Source organism: Lissotriton vulgaris, chromosome 7 (assembly GCF_964263255.1).
Source record: "Lissotriton vulgaris chromosome 7, aLisVul1.2, whole genome shotgun sequence".
Classification (NCBI taxonomy): Eukaryota; Metazoa; Chordata; class Amphibia; order Caudata; family Salamandridae; genus Lissotriton; species Lissotriton vulgaris.
This window is the reverse complement of record NC_141695.1, coordinates 13,127,137-13,144,849: the sequence shown is the minus strand read 5'-3', so window position 1 is coordinate 13,144,849 and position 17,713 is coordinate 13,127,137. Positions and strand designations below refer to the sequence as shown.

At 41.6% G+C, this 17,713-nt stretch overlaps 1 protein-coding gene across 6 annotated transcripts in view; it reads left to right on the top strand.

Annotated features, from left to right (window-relative positions):
• Window positions 1-10,998, top strand: part of LOC147700513 (uncharacterized) — a 240,773-nt gene extending 229,775 nt beyond the window's left edge. For 3 of the 6 annotated variants that reach the window (XM_086929669.1, XM_086929670.1, XM_086929668.1), the window contains 2 exons: window positions 1,804-2,544; window positions 2,713-10,998. In XM_086929669.1, the coding sequence (XP_086785795.1) occupies window positions 2,421-2,544; window positions 2,713-4,484 (1,896 nt within the window). In that variant the 5' untranslated portion in view covers window positions 1,804-2,420 and the 3' untranslated portion in view covers window positions 4,485-10,998. Of the gene's footprint in view, window positions 1-1,803 lie in introns of all 6 variants that reach the window. The other 3 variants (XM_086929666.1, XM_086929667.1, XM_086929665.1) reach the window with 1 other exon arrangement.
• The last annotated feature ends 6,715 nt before the right edge of the window (window positions 10,999-17,713 follow it).

Below are 17,713 nucleotides of genomic sequence, written 5' to 3'. Positions count from 1 at the left end.
GCTATCACTGCACACTCACTCCACTAGCAATAGGTGCCACTTCCTGAGTGAGGGCCGCGATGGGCGCACCTGGTGATTTCAACAGATGGAAAGACTAGGAGCCGTGCGGGGTCGTATGCCAAGGCGTGAGGCGTCCCACGGAGGGCACCACGCTGTGGAAAATGCCAGTCCAGTAGAGTCCCTTCTAGGCCACCACCCGCCAGGCCGCACCCTGGGGATCCCGGGCAGGCCAGGGTCCCTTCGCCCGCTCAGATGGCAACATGGTCGCATACACCACAGTCTAGGCTCCCCCCCGGGGGTCCACGTGAGGCTCAGCCGGCCATGCCAGGAGATCCGGGTGCGAAAATCTGTGGGAGGCTCCGGTCCAGGCCCATCCGGCTACGCAATGCCTCTACCATGTAGGGGGGGAGAGAAAGCATTGGTGGGATGACATCTGATGACGTGCAGGCTATCACCGCCGCCAAGCTCTCTTCTCTGGGGGCTGCCGTCCAGCCCCGGCACCTCCCGATGCGTCACCCTCCGAAGCCAGTCCAGGCGGAGCTCAGCAAGGCCGCACAGCCGCTCACGGCCAGTCTCAGGATCCGGGACCCAGACGCTAGAGGGCCGTAGTAGCTGCAGCGGCCCCACGGCAGGTAGGAACTCTGGGCACCCCAACAATTCAACTGCATAGGGGGGCCCCAGCCACACCATCTGGCAAGCATCAGCAAACGATGGCGGAGCCTCGGGAGGAGGGAGGGGTGCCGGAGGTCTTGCCACCCTCCTCACCTCTGCAGCCTTCACCTCTGCGTCAGGGCCTGGCCTCGAGTTCCGCAGCGATATCTTGTAATGCGGCTGGGGCGCCAAAAGGGAGACTTGGCTGCTGCCTCTCCGGAGTGCGCCCACCAGGAGAACTCCCACCGCAGCTCGGCCACCTCTGGCAGCAGTCGGGGGCACCAGCTGTATCGATGTGGCACCTTTGGCCAGGATTCATGTAGGATTACAGCAGGATTATGACATGGACGCACAAAGCCCAGTTAGGCTACGTCCGCCATGATGGCTGTCCAAGCCACGCCCTCCGGCCTTTGCCATTTTAAGCTGCTTCTAAGTCCTTTCGGCACTGCCCTGTCCCGCTTCTGCTGAAACTGACTTCTTGATAATGAGGCTGAAGCAATGTAACTACACTTATATGCTGGGAGGTAGTAGATCAAAAGAGTGCAGCCTCTCCTCCACCTGTAGTTTGGTAGCCGCCTACACCCACTGCTGTGACATAAACAATTCTGTTTCACTCCGTGGGAGAGTTACCGTCCCACAGGACCGCCACCTCCACACTCCACTCTTCTCTACGGGTCTCACACCATCATGTCCTGGTCTTTTTATTGCCTTTTTAAATAGCGTGAAGTTAGAATTCTTTATGATGCGGCTACCTCTTCTTACTTCACAACTGTGCTGGTTTGTCCAATCCCAGACCATAAATAACAATTTCATTATCAGAGCCTTGTACATTGCTGGTCTTGTTGTTCAAACGATTGGTCAGTTATTATCAGGAGATTAGTAGTTCTGCAGTCTCATTTTAAGTTGCCTGTGATTTTGAGTGGACCAGGCAGAGCAGCAGTGCCACCATTAACTGTTAATTGCTTCACATTCTTAACCTTAAAAGACTTCAGACCCCTACTGCCCCTGTGATCCTATGAGGGAAGCGACTCGTGCTCCAATTTTCAGCACAAGCACACAGTGTCTTGCTAGTTCACAAAATAAGATCATTAATGTTATTTGTGTTTTATTGTACATGCAGAAACTAACAGAGAAACTATTTTAACCCAACAGGTATTAAAGCTTGAGCAGAAACTGATACCGGAACACCTGTGATAAATCACCTGAAGAATGACACTGCTAAAAATGTAATGAAAAGCATGTGAAGGCTCATCATTGAAAGTGACACACGGTCGAAAACTAGTCAGGAACTGAGAGTGGTGAAATTACAGAATGTGAAAATGGGTTGAGTCATCCATCAAATGTGTGGTCACATCCTGAGAACCATCTCAGAAATTAAACCAATTTACTGAATCCCGGACTGTTTGGAGCTATAGTTTTTTCCTCCTATTACCTGACAAAATGCTACTGAAGAACTACAGTGTTGTTGCTAAAGTGTAAAATATCTGATTCAGAAGATTGATCTAAACATGAGAGAAGCATTTGAGTAATGATGTCTGTGTGCGTAATTTAGAGACCTCACTAGTGACAGCCCAGAGTTTACTAACCACAGCTGGCAGCCATCTGAGCTTCCTGTACAGTTGATAGAACTTACTTTCCTAGGGTTATTATCCATAACTGGCAGAGTTTGCTTGCCTCAGCTGTCAGAGCCTAGTATCCACAGATAACAAAGATAGTCATCTTCAGAGGAGAACTTTCCTTTTTTGTGCTCCCAGAACCTATAGGTGACCATGCTTACCTCCCACAGTTTACACAAGAAAATGCTTCTAAGTGAGAAAGTATATCAGTGCTCTGAATGTGACAAAGGGTTCAGGTTTAAGTACCAACTTATCATCCATGAGAGAATACATACAGGTGACAAGCCCTTCCAGTGCTCTGAATGTGACAAAATGTTCAGGTTCAAGTACCAACGTATCCTCCATGAGAGAATACATACAGGTGACAAGCCCTTCCAGTGCTCCAAATGTGTGAAAAAGTTCAGGTTAAAGCACCAATGTATCGTCCATGAGAGAATACATACAGGTGACAAGCCCTTCCAGTGCTCTGAATGTGACAAAAGGTTCAGGTTCAAGAACCAACTTATCATCCATGAGATCATTCATACAGGTGACAAGCCCTTCCAGTGCTCTGAATGTGGGAAAAAGTTCAGTATAAAGCACCAACTTATCGTCCATCAGAGACTACATGTGGGAAACAAACCCTTCCAGTGCTCTGAATGTGGGAAAAGGTTCAATTATAAAGCAGACCTATCATACCACGAGAGAACACACACAGGTTATAAGCCATACCAGTGCTCTGAATGTGGGAAAACCTTCTGCCAGAAAGGACAGCTTTCTGTCCATGAAAGAACACACACTGGTGAGAAACCCTACCAGTGCTCTGAATGCAACATTAGTTTCAGTGCTAAAGGTGGTCTGACTCAACATGAGAAAACACACACAGGTGAGAAACCCTTCCAGTGCTCTGAATGCAACATTCGTTTCAGTAATAAAACCAATCTGAAAGAACATGTAAAAACACATACAGGGGAAAAACCTCATCAATGCATTGAATGTGGAAAAATGTTCAGACTGAAAGGAAGTCTTAATATTCACATAAGAATACACACAGGAGAGAAGCCATATCAGTGCAGTGAATGTGGGAAAAGGTTCCACACAAAGGATTATCTCTCTAGGCATGAAAGAATCCATACAGGCGAGAAACCCTTTCATTGCACTGAGTGTGATAAAAGCTTTTGTCATAGAAGTGACATGAAAACACATTTAAGAAATCATGCAGGTGAAAAACTATTTCTGGACAATACAAAAAGGACAAATAACACTGTCCCTAGAAGAACACACATAGATGAGAAGAAACATGTTTGTACTGAATGTGGGAAAGGATTTAGGCTTAAGAGGGGTCTTACCATCCATTTAAGAGTGCATACAGGTGAGAAACCTTATCAGTGCTCTGAATGTAAGAAAAGGTTTCGTCAGAAAAGCGGGCTCACAGTCCATGAGAGAACGCATACAGGGGAGAAACCTTTTCAGTGCTCAGAATGTAGCAAACGTTTTAGTTCTAGTGATACGCTGAAAATTCATGAGAGAATCCATACAGGTGAAAAACCGTATAGGTGCAGTGAATGTGGGAAAAGTTACCGTCAACGTGCGAATCTACTTGCACACACAAGAAGCATACACACAGGAAGAGAAAAACGACATCACTGTACAAAATGTGGGAAAAGCTACTTTGACAAAGGCCAACTTACACGACATGAAATAAGGCATACCGGTGAGAAACCATGTCAGTGCAGTGAATGTGGGAAAAGATTCTGTGATAAAGTTTCTCTAATCCAACATGAGCGAACGCATACTGGTGAGAAACCTTATCAGTGCAGTGAATGTGGGAAAAGTTTTAGATGGGTAGGACATCTTAATGTCCACAAGCGTTGTCATAGTGGAGAAAAGCCATATCAATGCACCGAATGTGGCAAATGTTTCAGCCGTAAGCACCACCTTACTAGTCACGAAAGACTACACACAGGGGAGAAACCTTATCATTGCACTGAATGTGACAAACGCTTTAGCCAAAAATTCGTACTTACTGTGCATCAGAGGACTCATACTGGTGAAAAACCTTACAGATGTGCTGTATGTGAAAAAAGATTTAACCATCTGGGAGATCTTATAAAACATGAGGGAATACATTCTGTAGATAAACGTTACAAGTGTATAGAATGTGGGAAAGGGTTTACACAGAAAAGATGTCTTACTTCCCATCAGAGACAACATATGGGAAAGAAAACAAAGACTTGACATCTAATAGCTACAAACTATAGGATGGAAAACTGAAGGTTTAATTAGTGTTGTACTAATTATAATACAGAACAGCATCTTCCAGAATCAAGTTTGCATTGTTACATATACAAAACAGTAACACAGGTCCAGAGACAATAACTTATGTGCAAGAACATTCGCCATACAATAAGACGTTTAAAAAAATCTGGAAAGATGTCCTATTTACCCCACAAGAGATGGGATGTGAAACGGAATCCAAAGTCAGAGCAAAGATGAAGTACAAACATTTGGAAACCTTGCATTGGTAAACTGAAGTTTGAAAGTAATTGTTCCGCTGACACATGCTTCTAACTGCAGATTCCTCACCTAGTGAGTCCTCACATTGCAAATCTCTCCAAACACGTGACCTCCCACAGTAGCTCCTACCTGGCAGAAAATGCTACCCTCTGATTCCATCACAACTCCATCACACCACAGATCAGGTGGACATAGAGTAGCATAAGGGACCTAAAGATGAGGATCTGAAGCTCCACTCTTGCTGGTTGAAATTTTTCATTTACGTTTTTTGGGAAGTAACTGTGCAGGGATGTTATCCCCTAATATGACAGAATTCAAGTCACGCTGTTATCAATTTTAGAATTTTATATATTTCATATGTAATGGTTGTCGTAGTTACATGGTTTTATCTTCATTTATTCAGTGAAATGCTTGCTCTGAGGTATTGTGATAATAGTGATTACACGAGTAAGTGATTCTAGTGGATTTTTGAACATACGTACATTGGCTCCTCTGTTATTTACTTTCAACAATCTGCTCATAAAGTCTAACAGAAGTACGTAAAAGTCAGAGAGGAGACAGACGAGCTAGTTGTTTTTTAGCATGATCTTACAACCATTTCTGCACATAAGGTTATAAAAGCTCTGAGCATGTATTTTGCCCTGAGGGTGTTGGACCAGGCAGGAGGAGGTGCTGCTGGGGCACAGCTGAGACCGTGATATCAACAACTTCCCTTTCAAAGGAAACTGCTTCTGCACATTTATCTGAGTGCAGCTTATTGAAGGACGTGGACTGTAACTCTTTCTGCCACCTAGAACAGAACTCTTTTTGTTCTGCCAAGGTATATGGGCGTGGCTTTCAGGCAGATTATCTAACATGACTCCATAGGATTCCTACTAGTACTTAGTTTAACCTTGGCAGAGGAAGGGGGAGGGGTTGGGAAACTAACTTCTAAAAAATGTGCTGGATTTTAATAATCATGTTGCAATACTTCCTTCTTTTCTGTTTGATAGTAAACATATTGGCTGCTTTCCTGATTGTTTTTATAGGTACCACTATTCATATTGTGTGTACTAGGATAGGTTTTCAGCTTTAAATAAAAATATATAAACGCTTTGTAGTAATCCACACAGAAAGCTTCATATAAGTTCTTGAAGTATCTTTAATGGAGTACAAATTTCATGCAGCAACCCTCAGCTGTACAACTCAATACTGGTTAACATTGGACCATTAACTGTGATGCAATTCCACTGCATCATGGCTGCATCATACAATTCTAAATATTACCACATATCTTCCCCCTCCCTATGGAATCTAAAAGAAAAGATGGGAAAAGATGAAAATATATTAGAGAAAACATTCAACCTAAGAAATACATGTATTACAGTAAAAAACAGAATATTTACAAAACACAAAACAAAATGCATATAAAATCATCACATTATAAATGAGATACTTTGCACAGATTACCAAAACTCCACTTCTTGCCATCATCCAGTTCAGCCACAGAACCTCTGACAGAAACTACTTTATGCGGCTGAGAAAACTTACTCTCTCCTTTCTTCACAAATCCAAACTTTCTTACAACTACCCAATCACCTTCCTCAAAACACCAACTCCTTAGCACTTTTTCTACTGTCAAAATCCATCTTATTACGCCACTGACTATCTACAACTTTTGACCTCATCCTTTCTCTATCGACCCAAACCTGATTCTTCTCCTTCAACCACATCGGAGACTCCTTAGTACCCGGCTCTTTGCCCTTCAAAGCAACTAAAGGAGAGACTCCAGTCACTGAATGAGGCGTAATCCTATGACCCCACATCATTCTCCGTAATTCATCTTTCCATGACATTCCAATAGCCAGAGAAAGTTGAATACAATCCATCACAATCCGGTTCAACCTTTCCACACGTCCATTGGCTTGTGGACAGAACAAAGCCACTCTATCATGACTGATTCCGAGACCACAAAGAAAACTAGTCATTTCAGAAGAAACCAATTGAACTCCATTATCTGTTACTCCCTCTTCCAAAAAACGTCCTTCAGAAATGTTATCACATTTTCAGTAGTGACTTGCCCCATAGATTTACAAGTAAACCATTTGCAATGATAATCAACCAATACTACCAAAAACCGATTATTACTTCCCAATTTGGCAATTGGACCCAACACATCCAGAGCTAATTTCTCCCAAGGTTTCATAGGTAATTCCACACATCTCAAAGGAGGTTCTCCTGTAGCTTTTACCTATCACTATTTCTACACGCATGACAATCCCGCACAAGATCTTCCACATTCCTGTCCATTTCAGGCCACCAAAAAAATTCCCTTAACCTCCGTTTAGTCAAACTTCTGCCTAAATGCCCTTCATGTATGATTCTCAACAACCTTGTTCTCAACAAAACCGGAGGAACTATCCTATTTCTTCTCAAAATCTTATCTCCTTGCAAACTAAGCTCATCCTTCATTAGCAAGTATTGTTTATGTACAACCCCTTCACCAAATCCGTTGCAGGATTTCATAATCAGTTCTCTCAACTTCTTATATTCCTCATCCTTTTCCATTGCTTCTTTCCATTCATCTTGACTAATAGCAAATTCACATTCCACACTTACAATAAAATCTTCAAAAATGTCCACATTAGAGTCATCTTCTACTGGCATCCTAGAAAGGCAGTCGGCAATAACATTTCTATTGCCACGCACATACCCAACCACAAAATTGTGATCTAAAATAGATAGTAACCACCTCGATATACGGGGAGATACACTACCTTCTAAATCCTGCCCACCTTTAAAAATATGGACTAAAGGTTTATGATCCGTCTTTACAACAAACGGTAGGCCCCACAAATAGTACCTAAAATGCACCATTCCCCAACAACATGCCAGGGCTTCTTTCTTTATAGTTGAGTATGACTTCTCTGCTCCCTGTAATCTGAGTGAAGCAAACCCAAGGATTGTTTCATCATTATCTGACACTTGCAACAAAACTGCTCCTAATCCTATTCCTAATCCTAATCCTAATGCTATTCGCCGCGCTCTACAAATGTCAATAAATAAATAAATAAATAAAATAATCCGACATTACTAGCATCCGTAACCAATATGGATTTCTTCTTAGAGTCAAAATGTCACAATGATGGAGCATTGGAGAGACTAATTTTTACCCTACCAACCGCATCCTCACATTCAGAATTCCAATCAAACACAGCCCCTTTCTTCAAAAGAAGTCTCATAGGTTCCACTAAATCAGCAAATTTTGGAACACATTTCTAACAATATTCAGCAAGACCTAAGAAGGACTTCACCTGCTCCTTATTAATAGGACAAGGAGCATCTTTCACAGCTCTCACACTACTACTCTTTGGTCTTATACCCTCTGCCGAAATTTGATGACCCAAATAGTTGACCTGACCCAATCTTATTTGACACTTCTCCCTTTTGATTGTCAACCCACATTTAGAAATTATTTGCAAAACTTCTTCCATCAACTCATCATGTTAATTGAATGATCTCCCACAATCATTATATCATCCTGAAAACATAATACTCTCTCCATTCCCTTGAATATATTTTGCATGATACGTTGGAACACAGCCGAGGCTGATGCCAATCCAAACGGCATCCTACAATACCGAAATGCTCCAAAGGATGTTACAAATGATGTTAAAGGGCGTGACTCGGGATGTAAGTTCACCTAATGGTAGGCTAAGGACATGTCTAGGACACTGAAAACACAACCCCCACCCATCATGCTTAGCATTTCTCCAATATTCAGTAACGGTTGCCTATCCACCCAGATATTTTGATTTAAATCTCTCAAATCAATACAGAAACATATTTTGTTCCCTTCCTTTGGTGCAACGACAATCGGAGATAACCATTCTGATGATTCTATTGGCTATAACCTTAGCCTCCAACAATTTGTCTAACTCTTTACTAAGTGGTTCCCTCATCATATGCGGTATTGTCCTAACCTTATGTACAATAGGTTTAGCATTTCTTTTCAGAATGATACGATGAGCAAACCCTTTCAACATACCCAAATTATCAGAGAAGACATGTGAATACTTTTCCATTAACCTCTTTCCCCATTCACTGCTCATTTCCACTTTTGAAGACACATTTTCCACATTTTGTTTGATAACCATAACCGGTTCTACAGCATTTGGATTGAGTATAATGTTCAAATCTTTCTGATGTCGCCATCCAAGCAAATTAGATCCTTCCTAGGTGATATAAACTCTTCCATACACCCCATTGTTTTTGAAGATGATATTCATCCATTGCATTCCTAGAATATTAATTTTAGATCCACTTATCCTACAGCTCTTACTTCCGTTTGTAGAAGATTTTTCATTTCTCCATGCATTTTTTCTTGAAAAGTCTCCTTTGAAACTAGAGTAAAAAGGCTACCAGAATCAGCCAAAAGTTGTACTGTTCCTTTTCCCAATGTGATTTCGCAGTGCGGTTTTTCTAATTTTTAAGTACTTTCACTTTTTAAATTAATACAACTACTATCTATATTTAACACACCATCAAAATCACATTTTCAACAGTTTCTACAACTTGTGATGCATTTAATTCCACCCCTTCTATAGATACGAACAATTCTTCACTTTGTTCTTCCTTGTTTTCTACTTCTTTGACACTAGTATTTTTGTGATACAATTCCACTTCATCATGGTTGCATCATACAATTCTAAATATTACCACACTCTTATCTTGGTGTGAATTCCTGAGTGTGTTCATTTCGAGCTGAGGCCTTAAAAATGTGGGGCGTACCCCTGAGGGGTCCATGGCTGTATTCTCGCGGAGGCACAAATGCCTCAGCAAAGAAGTGTAATAAAGATGGCCTGGAAGTGCAGGCTTCTTTATTTGATAGGTTTCCAGGCTGTTTCTATTTACAGACCTTGAAGTGCATAAAAAAGTTTGTGTACTATGAAGGCAGAGGTCAAAGATAAATACTCTATAAGGGGAAAACCTTACAGAACGAATCATGGATTAATAAAGGGAGCTATTTCCCCCATCAACTCTCTAACGGAGCCTATCCTCTTTCATTTAAAGAATTACAATCCAAATACAAATTACACCCACTAGACTTCTATGACTTCCAAAAAATAAAATCACCTATAACCAAAGCAAAACTTTTACCATTACCTCCTTCCCTCCCGAGCTACCGATCAAAAATACATAAACTAGGTCACCAGGTATCCTGGATCTACAACTTAATACGCCCACAACACTCTACCCTCAATAAGAGACTCGCATCCTTTTGGGAATCACACGCCTCTTTCGCAATCTTAGAGCTAGACTGGACCGCAACCTGGAAAACAACCATGACATAGAAGATCAGCCCAACACTCTCCCTGACGAAGTTCTGGTTGTTACATAGGGCCTTCTGGACACCAGCAAACTCTACTCACACAAAATTAGGGATGATTCCATCTGCTGGAATTGCAAGGACAAAACAGGAGACCTAGAACATTTAAGTCAATGCGAATGTGTTATACCCTTCAGGGACAAGGTATTCGAATTCATATCTAAACTTTTCTCATACTCTCCTAGTAGGGATCTCCCGACGCTGGTATTCGGTTTCCTCAAAGCTGTTTCACTCAAAGAAAATGATAGGGCGCTCTTAGATCTACTCCTAATATCTGCGGTCAAGATTATTCTCAGCCACTGGAAAGACACATGTAAAGCTTCCTTTAAATGCTAGCTAAACTGGTTCACCAACCTAAGAGGAGCTGATAATATAACGCTCCAGAATTCCCCGTGGAAACCTTCCACCAAACACATGTGGGACACTCTTGACCTCTATTTTTGTTCAGGTTCACACAAACCGCCATGAAGCCCACCGTTTGTAGTAACTGCCCATTACACAATCCACCTATGCTGTGCTCGTCTCTCCTATGCATGTCATCTTATGTCACTGGAAATGGCATACTCATAAGGTCTGTTCTATGTGCTCAAGTTCCCTCTGAAGTTCATAGAGATATCGCTCATGATAACGTTAACAAACATAGTCGCCTGTGGTGCGATACACTGATACTATCTGTGTTCATTCCCTGAGGTTCTGCCGTACCATTTTGATTACTACTGACTTCTTCTAGCCATGTAATTATTGCTTTGTACCCAATGTTTATTTATGCATGTCTATTTCATATGTCCCTCATTTGATGTTTTGTCCATATGATTTTATTTGGAAACAACCAATAAAATCTTTTTTGAAATAAAAAAAACAAAACTATTCTGTAAGTATTTTGTGTTTTTTCTGGTCTGCACATATCTGAATATAAAGTAACCCATGCCGTGAAATAAAAAATATATGCAAGTTAAACATCTAATAATTCTTTGCAATTAACTACATCTGCCCATGCAAAAAAATAATTTGACCCTGTGTGGTGCTAATGTAAAGTGCTCCATTACTTTTGGGTCACGTTTGCACTAAATAAAACTACAAAAACTATAAATGAATAATCCGTGGGAATTAAGCAATTTCAGATGGTTATTGCATTCACTGCCGATGTCTGTATGTGTGAGACCAGAAAGGCACAGAATTGGATCTTAGTTTGTGTAGAGTGGAATAGTGTCATATTTATTTATTGTGTTATGAGCCTCCAGCCTGCGACAGAAAGCACTGTAAATATGTAAGTCATTATTTGAAATAGTGTTACACACAGTATACGATAGGATGCCATAATTTTTTTCTTTGCAGTTTTATATAGCATTGAGACAACAAGAAGGTATTTGAGCGTTTACATGAGCACCACTTATATTGAATAATGTCAGTCATTTGATTTTTTTAGGCACAGGAAGATTAATTGATTTGCCCAGAATCACAGGATGTTGAGAAAAAGCCGGAACTCAAACCTGGTTCCCCAGTCACAAAGTCCGCAGCTCTAGCCGTATCGCCACATCCTGAAGTAGCGTTGGAGATAAAAACAAGTGTAGTGTAGGTCCTATATTCCCAATAGGCTCTGCGCATTGGAATAACATAAACTGCAGTTTAGACGTAGGACTGAGGTCGACTAGGTCTCTACTGAATATGTTAGACTTAATTAGGTATGCCAGCTAGCTCAGAGGTCACTAGAAACTTTCTCGAATGAACAGGGAGGAGTTAACTTCCCTGATTAGACAAGAAGGGATTAGCTTCTGATGGCCGCATAAACATGACAACTTTGCTCCCTCCAGAATAAGGAATATATCTCCAGAGTCGTGTGAAAACAATGGATAGCTATTTCACTCAGTCAATAGTGCATGCTTAGTTTCACCAGAGTGCAGAGAAATAGAGAAACAGGCGTTTTCAATAAAAGGTGTTCTTTATTGAGCAGTCTTCTTTCTCATGCAAGAGAAGTGAATTGCCACAATTGCAATACTTGTCATAAAGTGCGTACAGTAAAAGGAGTATTATGAAATAATACTGTAAAAGCATTGATATGGTTTCTGAGCCATATGATACTTAAAACGGATAAAATATATACAATTATATACAATGATAAAAGTTGACTAAACGTACTCAACTGGTGCTTCTAAGATACGCCTACCCCAGTGTACCTAACCTAAGCCTAGTACGAGGGAAGGAGTAAGGGAGTTGCAGTTTAAGTTAAGTTAGTTTTGCCAAGAATCTGAATCAAGAATTCTCTAAGGATCTAATCAGCTCCGTACCTTGATTTTAGAATGAAGGAGGTCTTGTATCTCGTTCTCAGGACTCGATCTCCCAGTAACCCGCAAGGGTGACTGGAAACACTGGAGCTGGATTTTCTCGGCAGGAGAAAAGACAGCGTCTTTCTCAGTGCGTCAAATGGGAGGGACGGCTTCCTTCGGCACTCGCATCAGCTGGGCTTCGGGTAAGTAGATAGCCGTTCTGCTCCAAACCACTGTGTGTTGCTTAAGGCAAATGCTGTTATATTTATACCTGGAAGGTTCCGTGTTTGACGTAAGGTTGGACATAAGACGTCAATAAGAACTGTCACTAAGAGCTGGCAGTTCTTTCAGGACTCGCAGGAGTTCTAGGACAAATCAAAACAAAAGCAGGGGGAATTCCCGGGTTGCTGTAGGTTTGGTTTGTTCAAAGAACTCGTTGTACTTTCTAGGAGTCTAAGGAAGTAGCCTTGCCGTATTTGGACTGCATTGGCTATTACTACATATGGATATGATTCTTATGCCTTTATAAGGATATGATTTGTTATAACCACATAAGGGCATAAATCGGGAATATTTAATTAGGGTCCTAGATACGTTCACAACACCCACTCCACGGATAATGTCCATCATTACTAAATACTAAGCAATATATAAACATATAAGTATGCATGTGTTTTCCAGCCCACCCCAAAATACATCAAATGCATTTTAAATGGTATAGATACACGAAAATGAGTATTATACTGTACGCTTTAAAGCAGTGGTATCATTCAGATAAAATATTGTTCATTTAGAATGTTGACTGAATGAATCACTAAATTTACATTCATGAAATGGCTCTTAATACAGAAGAAAAGGTTGCGGCCATTGCATCACATATTCATACAAGATTGTAAATGTACTAGAGGCTGATTTCAAAATATTGTCTCTAGAGTCTCTAAAAATAGAAGTTCTGTTCTCTAAGAATAGTTCTACTTTAGGCAGAGTATCATGTGCCAAAAAAAGTAAATATTTTGGAAATTGGAGGAGAAAAAAAATAATTTCGCTTTCATGGGAAAAAATAGTTCCAAACGTTTTCAGCAGTGCTGTTTATCAAAAACTGAAGGCTGAATTCAGAGTTCAGGGAACGCTGTGTGCTCGCTTTTTCAAATATTATTCTTGTTGTTAGGAGAGAACATTACCTCAGCTAGACCAGCAAAAAACTTGTCTACAACAGTAGGTGAAAGTTGGGCCAACGCTGAAAAATCAGAAATAGTGCATATATGCGATGCATTGCCATTATCGGTGTTTAGATCAGCAATGTTCACAGAAGGTTGTACCTGTGTGGTGCCGCTTTCATCTCGTACTTCACCGCCACCTAATCGTAATGGTGAAGTCTCAACGAATGCAGTCATCAGAATCGGTTGCATGAGTTGTAGATGCAGGCTCCTGAGCTTGTCAGCTCACAAACTTTATACTCTTAGGGGGGTGGGAGCGCACCAGACACGCCCCAACGTAATTACCTCTTGCATGATGGTTCATGTAGTTCATTATTTCTCGCTCAGTGCGCCAAATGGGAGGGACGGCTTCCTTCGGCACTCGCATCAGCTGGGCTTCGGGTAAGTAGATAGCTGTTCTGCTCCAAACCACTGTGTGTTGCTTAAGGCAAATGCTGGTATATTTATACCTGGAAGGTGCCGTGTTTGACGTAAGGTTTGACATAAGACGTCAATAAGAACTGTCACTAAGAACTGGCAGTTCTTTCAGGACTCGCAGGAGTTCTAGGACAAATCAAAACAAAAGCAGGTGGAATTCCCGGGTTGCTGTAGGTTTGGTTTGTTTAAAGAACTCGTTGTACTTTCTAGGAGTCTTAAGGAAGTAGCCTTGCCGTATTTGGACTGCATTGGCTATTACTAAATATGGATATGATTCTTATGCCTTTATAAGGATATGATTTGTTATAACAACATAAGGGCATAAATCGGGAATATTTAATTAGGGTCCTAGATACGTTCACAACACCCACTCCACGTATAATGTCCATCATTACTAAATACTAAGCAATATATAAACATATAAGTATGCATGAGTTTTCCAGCCCACCCCAAAATATATCAAATGCATTTGAAATGGTATAGATACACGAAAATGAGTATTATACTGTACGCTTTAAAGCAGTGGTGTCATTCAGATAAAATTTTGTTCATTTAGAATGTTGACTGAATGAATTACTGAATTTACATTCATGAAAGGGCTCTTAATAGAGAAGAAAAGGTCGCAACCATTTCATCACATATTCATACAAGATTGTAAATGTACTAGAGGCTGATTTCGAAATATTGTCTCTAGAGTCTCTAAAAATAGAAGTTCTGTTCTCTAAGAATAGTTCTACTTTAGGCAGAGTATCATGTGCCAAAAAAAGTAAATATTTTGGAAATTGGGGAGAAAAAAAATAATTTCGCTTTCATGGGAAAAAATAGTTCCAAACGTTTTCAGCAGTGCTGTTTATCAAAAACTGAAGGCCGAATTCAGAGTTCAGGGAACGCTGTGTGCTTGCTTTTTGAAATATTATTCTCGTTGTTAGGAGAGAACATTACCTCAGCTAGACCAGCAAACAATTTGTCTACAACAGTAGGTGAAAGTTGGGCCAACGCTGAAAAATCAGAAATAGTGCATATATGCGATGCATTGCCATTATCGGTGTTTAGATCAGCAATGTTCACAGAAGGTTGTACCTGTGTGGTGCCGCTTTCATCTCGTACTTCACCGCCACCTAATCGTAATGGTGAAGTCTCAACAAATGCCGTCATCAGAATCGGTTGCATGAGTCGTAGGTGCAGGCTCCCGAGCTCGTCAGCTCACAAACTTTATACTCTTAGGGGGGTGGTAGCGCACCAGACATGCCCCAACGTAATTACCTCTTGCATGATGGTTCATGTAGTTCATTATTTCTCGCTCAGTGCGCCAAATGGGAGGGGCGGCTTCCTTCGGCACTCGCATCAGCTGGGCTTCGGGTAAGTAGATAGCCGTTCTGCTCCAAACCACCGTGTGTTGCTTAAGGCAAATGCTGGTATATTTATACCTGGAAGGTGCCGTGTTTGACGTAAGGTTGGACATAAGACGTCAATAAGAACTGTCACTAAGAACTGGCAGTTCTTTCAGGACTCGCAGGAGTTCAAGGACAAATCAAAACAAAAGCAGGGGGAATTCCCGGGTTGCAGTAGGTTTGGTTTGTTTGAAGAACTCGTTGTACTTTCTAGGAGTCTAAGGAAGTAGCCTTGCCGTATTTGGACTGCATTGGCTATTACTAAATATGGATATGATTCTTATGCCTTTATAAGGATATGATTTGTTATAACCACATAAGGGCATACATCGGGAATATTTAATTAGGGTCCTAGATACGTTCACAACAGAAGTGCTTTCAAAATATAACTTTTTGCAAAAAGAAATCAGACTGTGCGTAGTAAGTGTCTCATTTACTTTGTAATTTTGCTAATGGCACCCTTATATTACCCCTTGAAAGAATAAAAATCTTTGTAACCACCAAGCTTTAATGCACTCCATCATTTGCAACCACACCCTTCGCTTTCAGGCAAAGGTCAGCGTTAACCGTTCAGGGACAGCTGGTTTTGTAAAACGGTCCAGGGGGTGGCAGGGTAGAGGGGAAACAGAGTTACATTTAGGTGCAGAGTCCTATCCTCTGGTCCGCTGGGGGTTCAGAGTAAAGGCAGATGAGAAACAGGAAAGGAACGAGATGGAGGGTAAAGGATAGAGCCCAGAAGAGTGGGCACTATGTGGGGGTTCATTTTGTCTTTGCAAATGAACAGAGACCACTTCTCCAGAGAGATGACCCCTAGAAATGGGAGGTGGAGGCAAGAGAAACTGGGCCAGTGCAGGGGGTGGAGATGATAAGGTCATTTCAGCAGTAATTGTTCTGTAGTGCATTGTTCACACTAAATGTGAGACTTATAAAACAGCAAGTTCAGCAAACTAGACCAGTAACTGACCCACCAATCTGGCTCCCATAATGAGGGTGTTGTGACCCTCACACTCATGGGCCCCAGTGCAAGAGCTCCTGCTGCACCAATGGTAACTGAGGAGTTTATTTTTTAAAGGGCCCTCACTATCAGTGCAACAGGTACTGGAGCAAGTGATTAAGAGAGGTTGACGCTGTGAATGAGGAGCAAGAAATGTGCATGGCGCCTGGCTGGACGTGCGCGTCGTTTTCAAAAAGGAGGGGAGACGCGAGGACACTATTTACCACTCAAGAAGGTGGAAGGTCCAGTAGCAGCTCAGTGTCCGTACCGAGTACTAGAGATTCTAACAAAAAGGGGGTGCTGCACTGTTCCTGGAGAGAAATATAAGGAAGTGGGGAGGGGTTTTGCCGGGCGTGACCAAGGGTGATTTAGTGATACCCTGGGGCATCCATTGTGTTGGATGTAATTGCCTCACACACCCCTAAGAATGTCATGCTTCATCATCGGCGGTTGCTCCTCGTCGGGGAGGCGGTGCAATCCCCGACGGGCACACCTCAGAGAGGGGCTCTTTGGCGGAGATCTTTTTTCCAACTGCCTTTTGGTGAAGTGGGAGTATGTGGGCAGGATGGTGTATTCCTGTGAATAGGTAATTAAAATGTAACAAGGGGTACCGGAAATGGATTTTTATTCTGTGGGTCCCCTAGCTACTGTTAAAAGGTGGGGCTAGTTACCTAGGTGTCAACTAATTATGTTGTGTGACCCTAGGAGAAACTAGAAGTGCATGTGGTCAACATGTTTCTCGCTAATGGTATGTTAACCGCGATTCTTCAGGACCAAAGTGAAAACAACAACATGCTAGTATCATATGTGTTGTGTTGGTTACCTTAGTGGATCCTCCTATGCCTATACATAGAGAAGGGATAAGGGAACAGTAGTTAAACAAATATACATGTCACAACATTGCCAGGGTAAATATATACACACATATACTTACATGCTGGTGGTACTAAGAGTGAATTTGCACAACCACCGCATGCCAAGTGTATTGAGCGTGCTAGGTAAAAGGTGAAGAGCACACGCAATAACTGTAACTGTGACAAGGACTGTGATTAGGTGAGGGTGACTTAAAAACATGAATGAAAAGATTCCTAAGTAAAGAATTTACAGATAAAATGCAGCAGTCTTAATATGGATGTCTGCCTGTGGTATGTCAGGTACTAGGCAGGTCTTTAGTGCAAACACCAGTTAGCAACTTATTAAACCTAGTTACAAATCCCTCTGTGATCTGAAAAGATCGGTAATAGACACCTGTCTGGTTTCCTACTCACCTACTAGACAAATGATGGAGGCCACATGAGT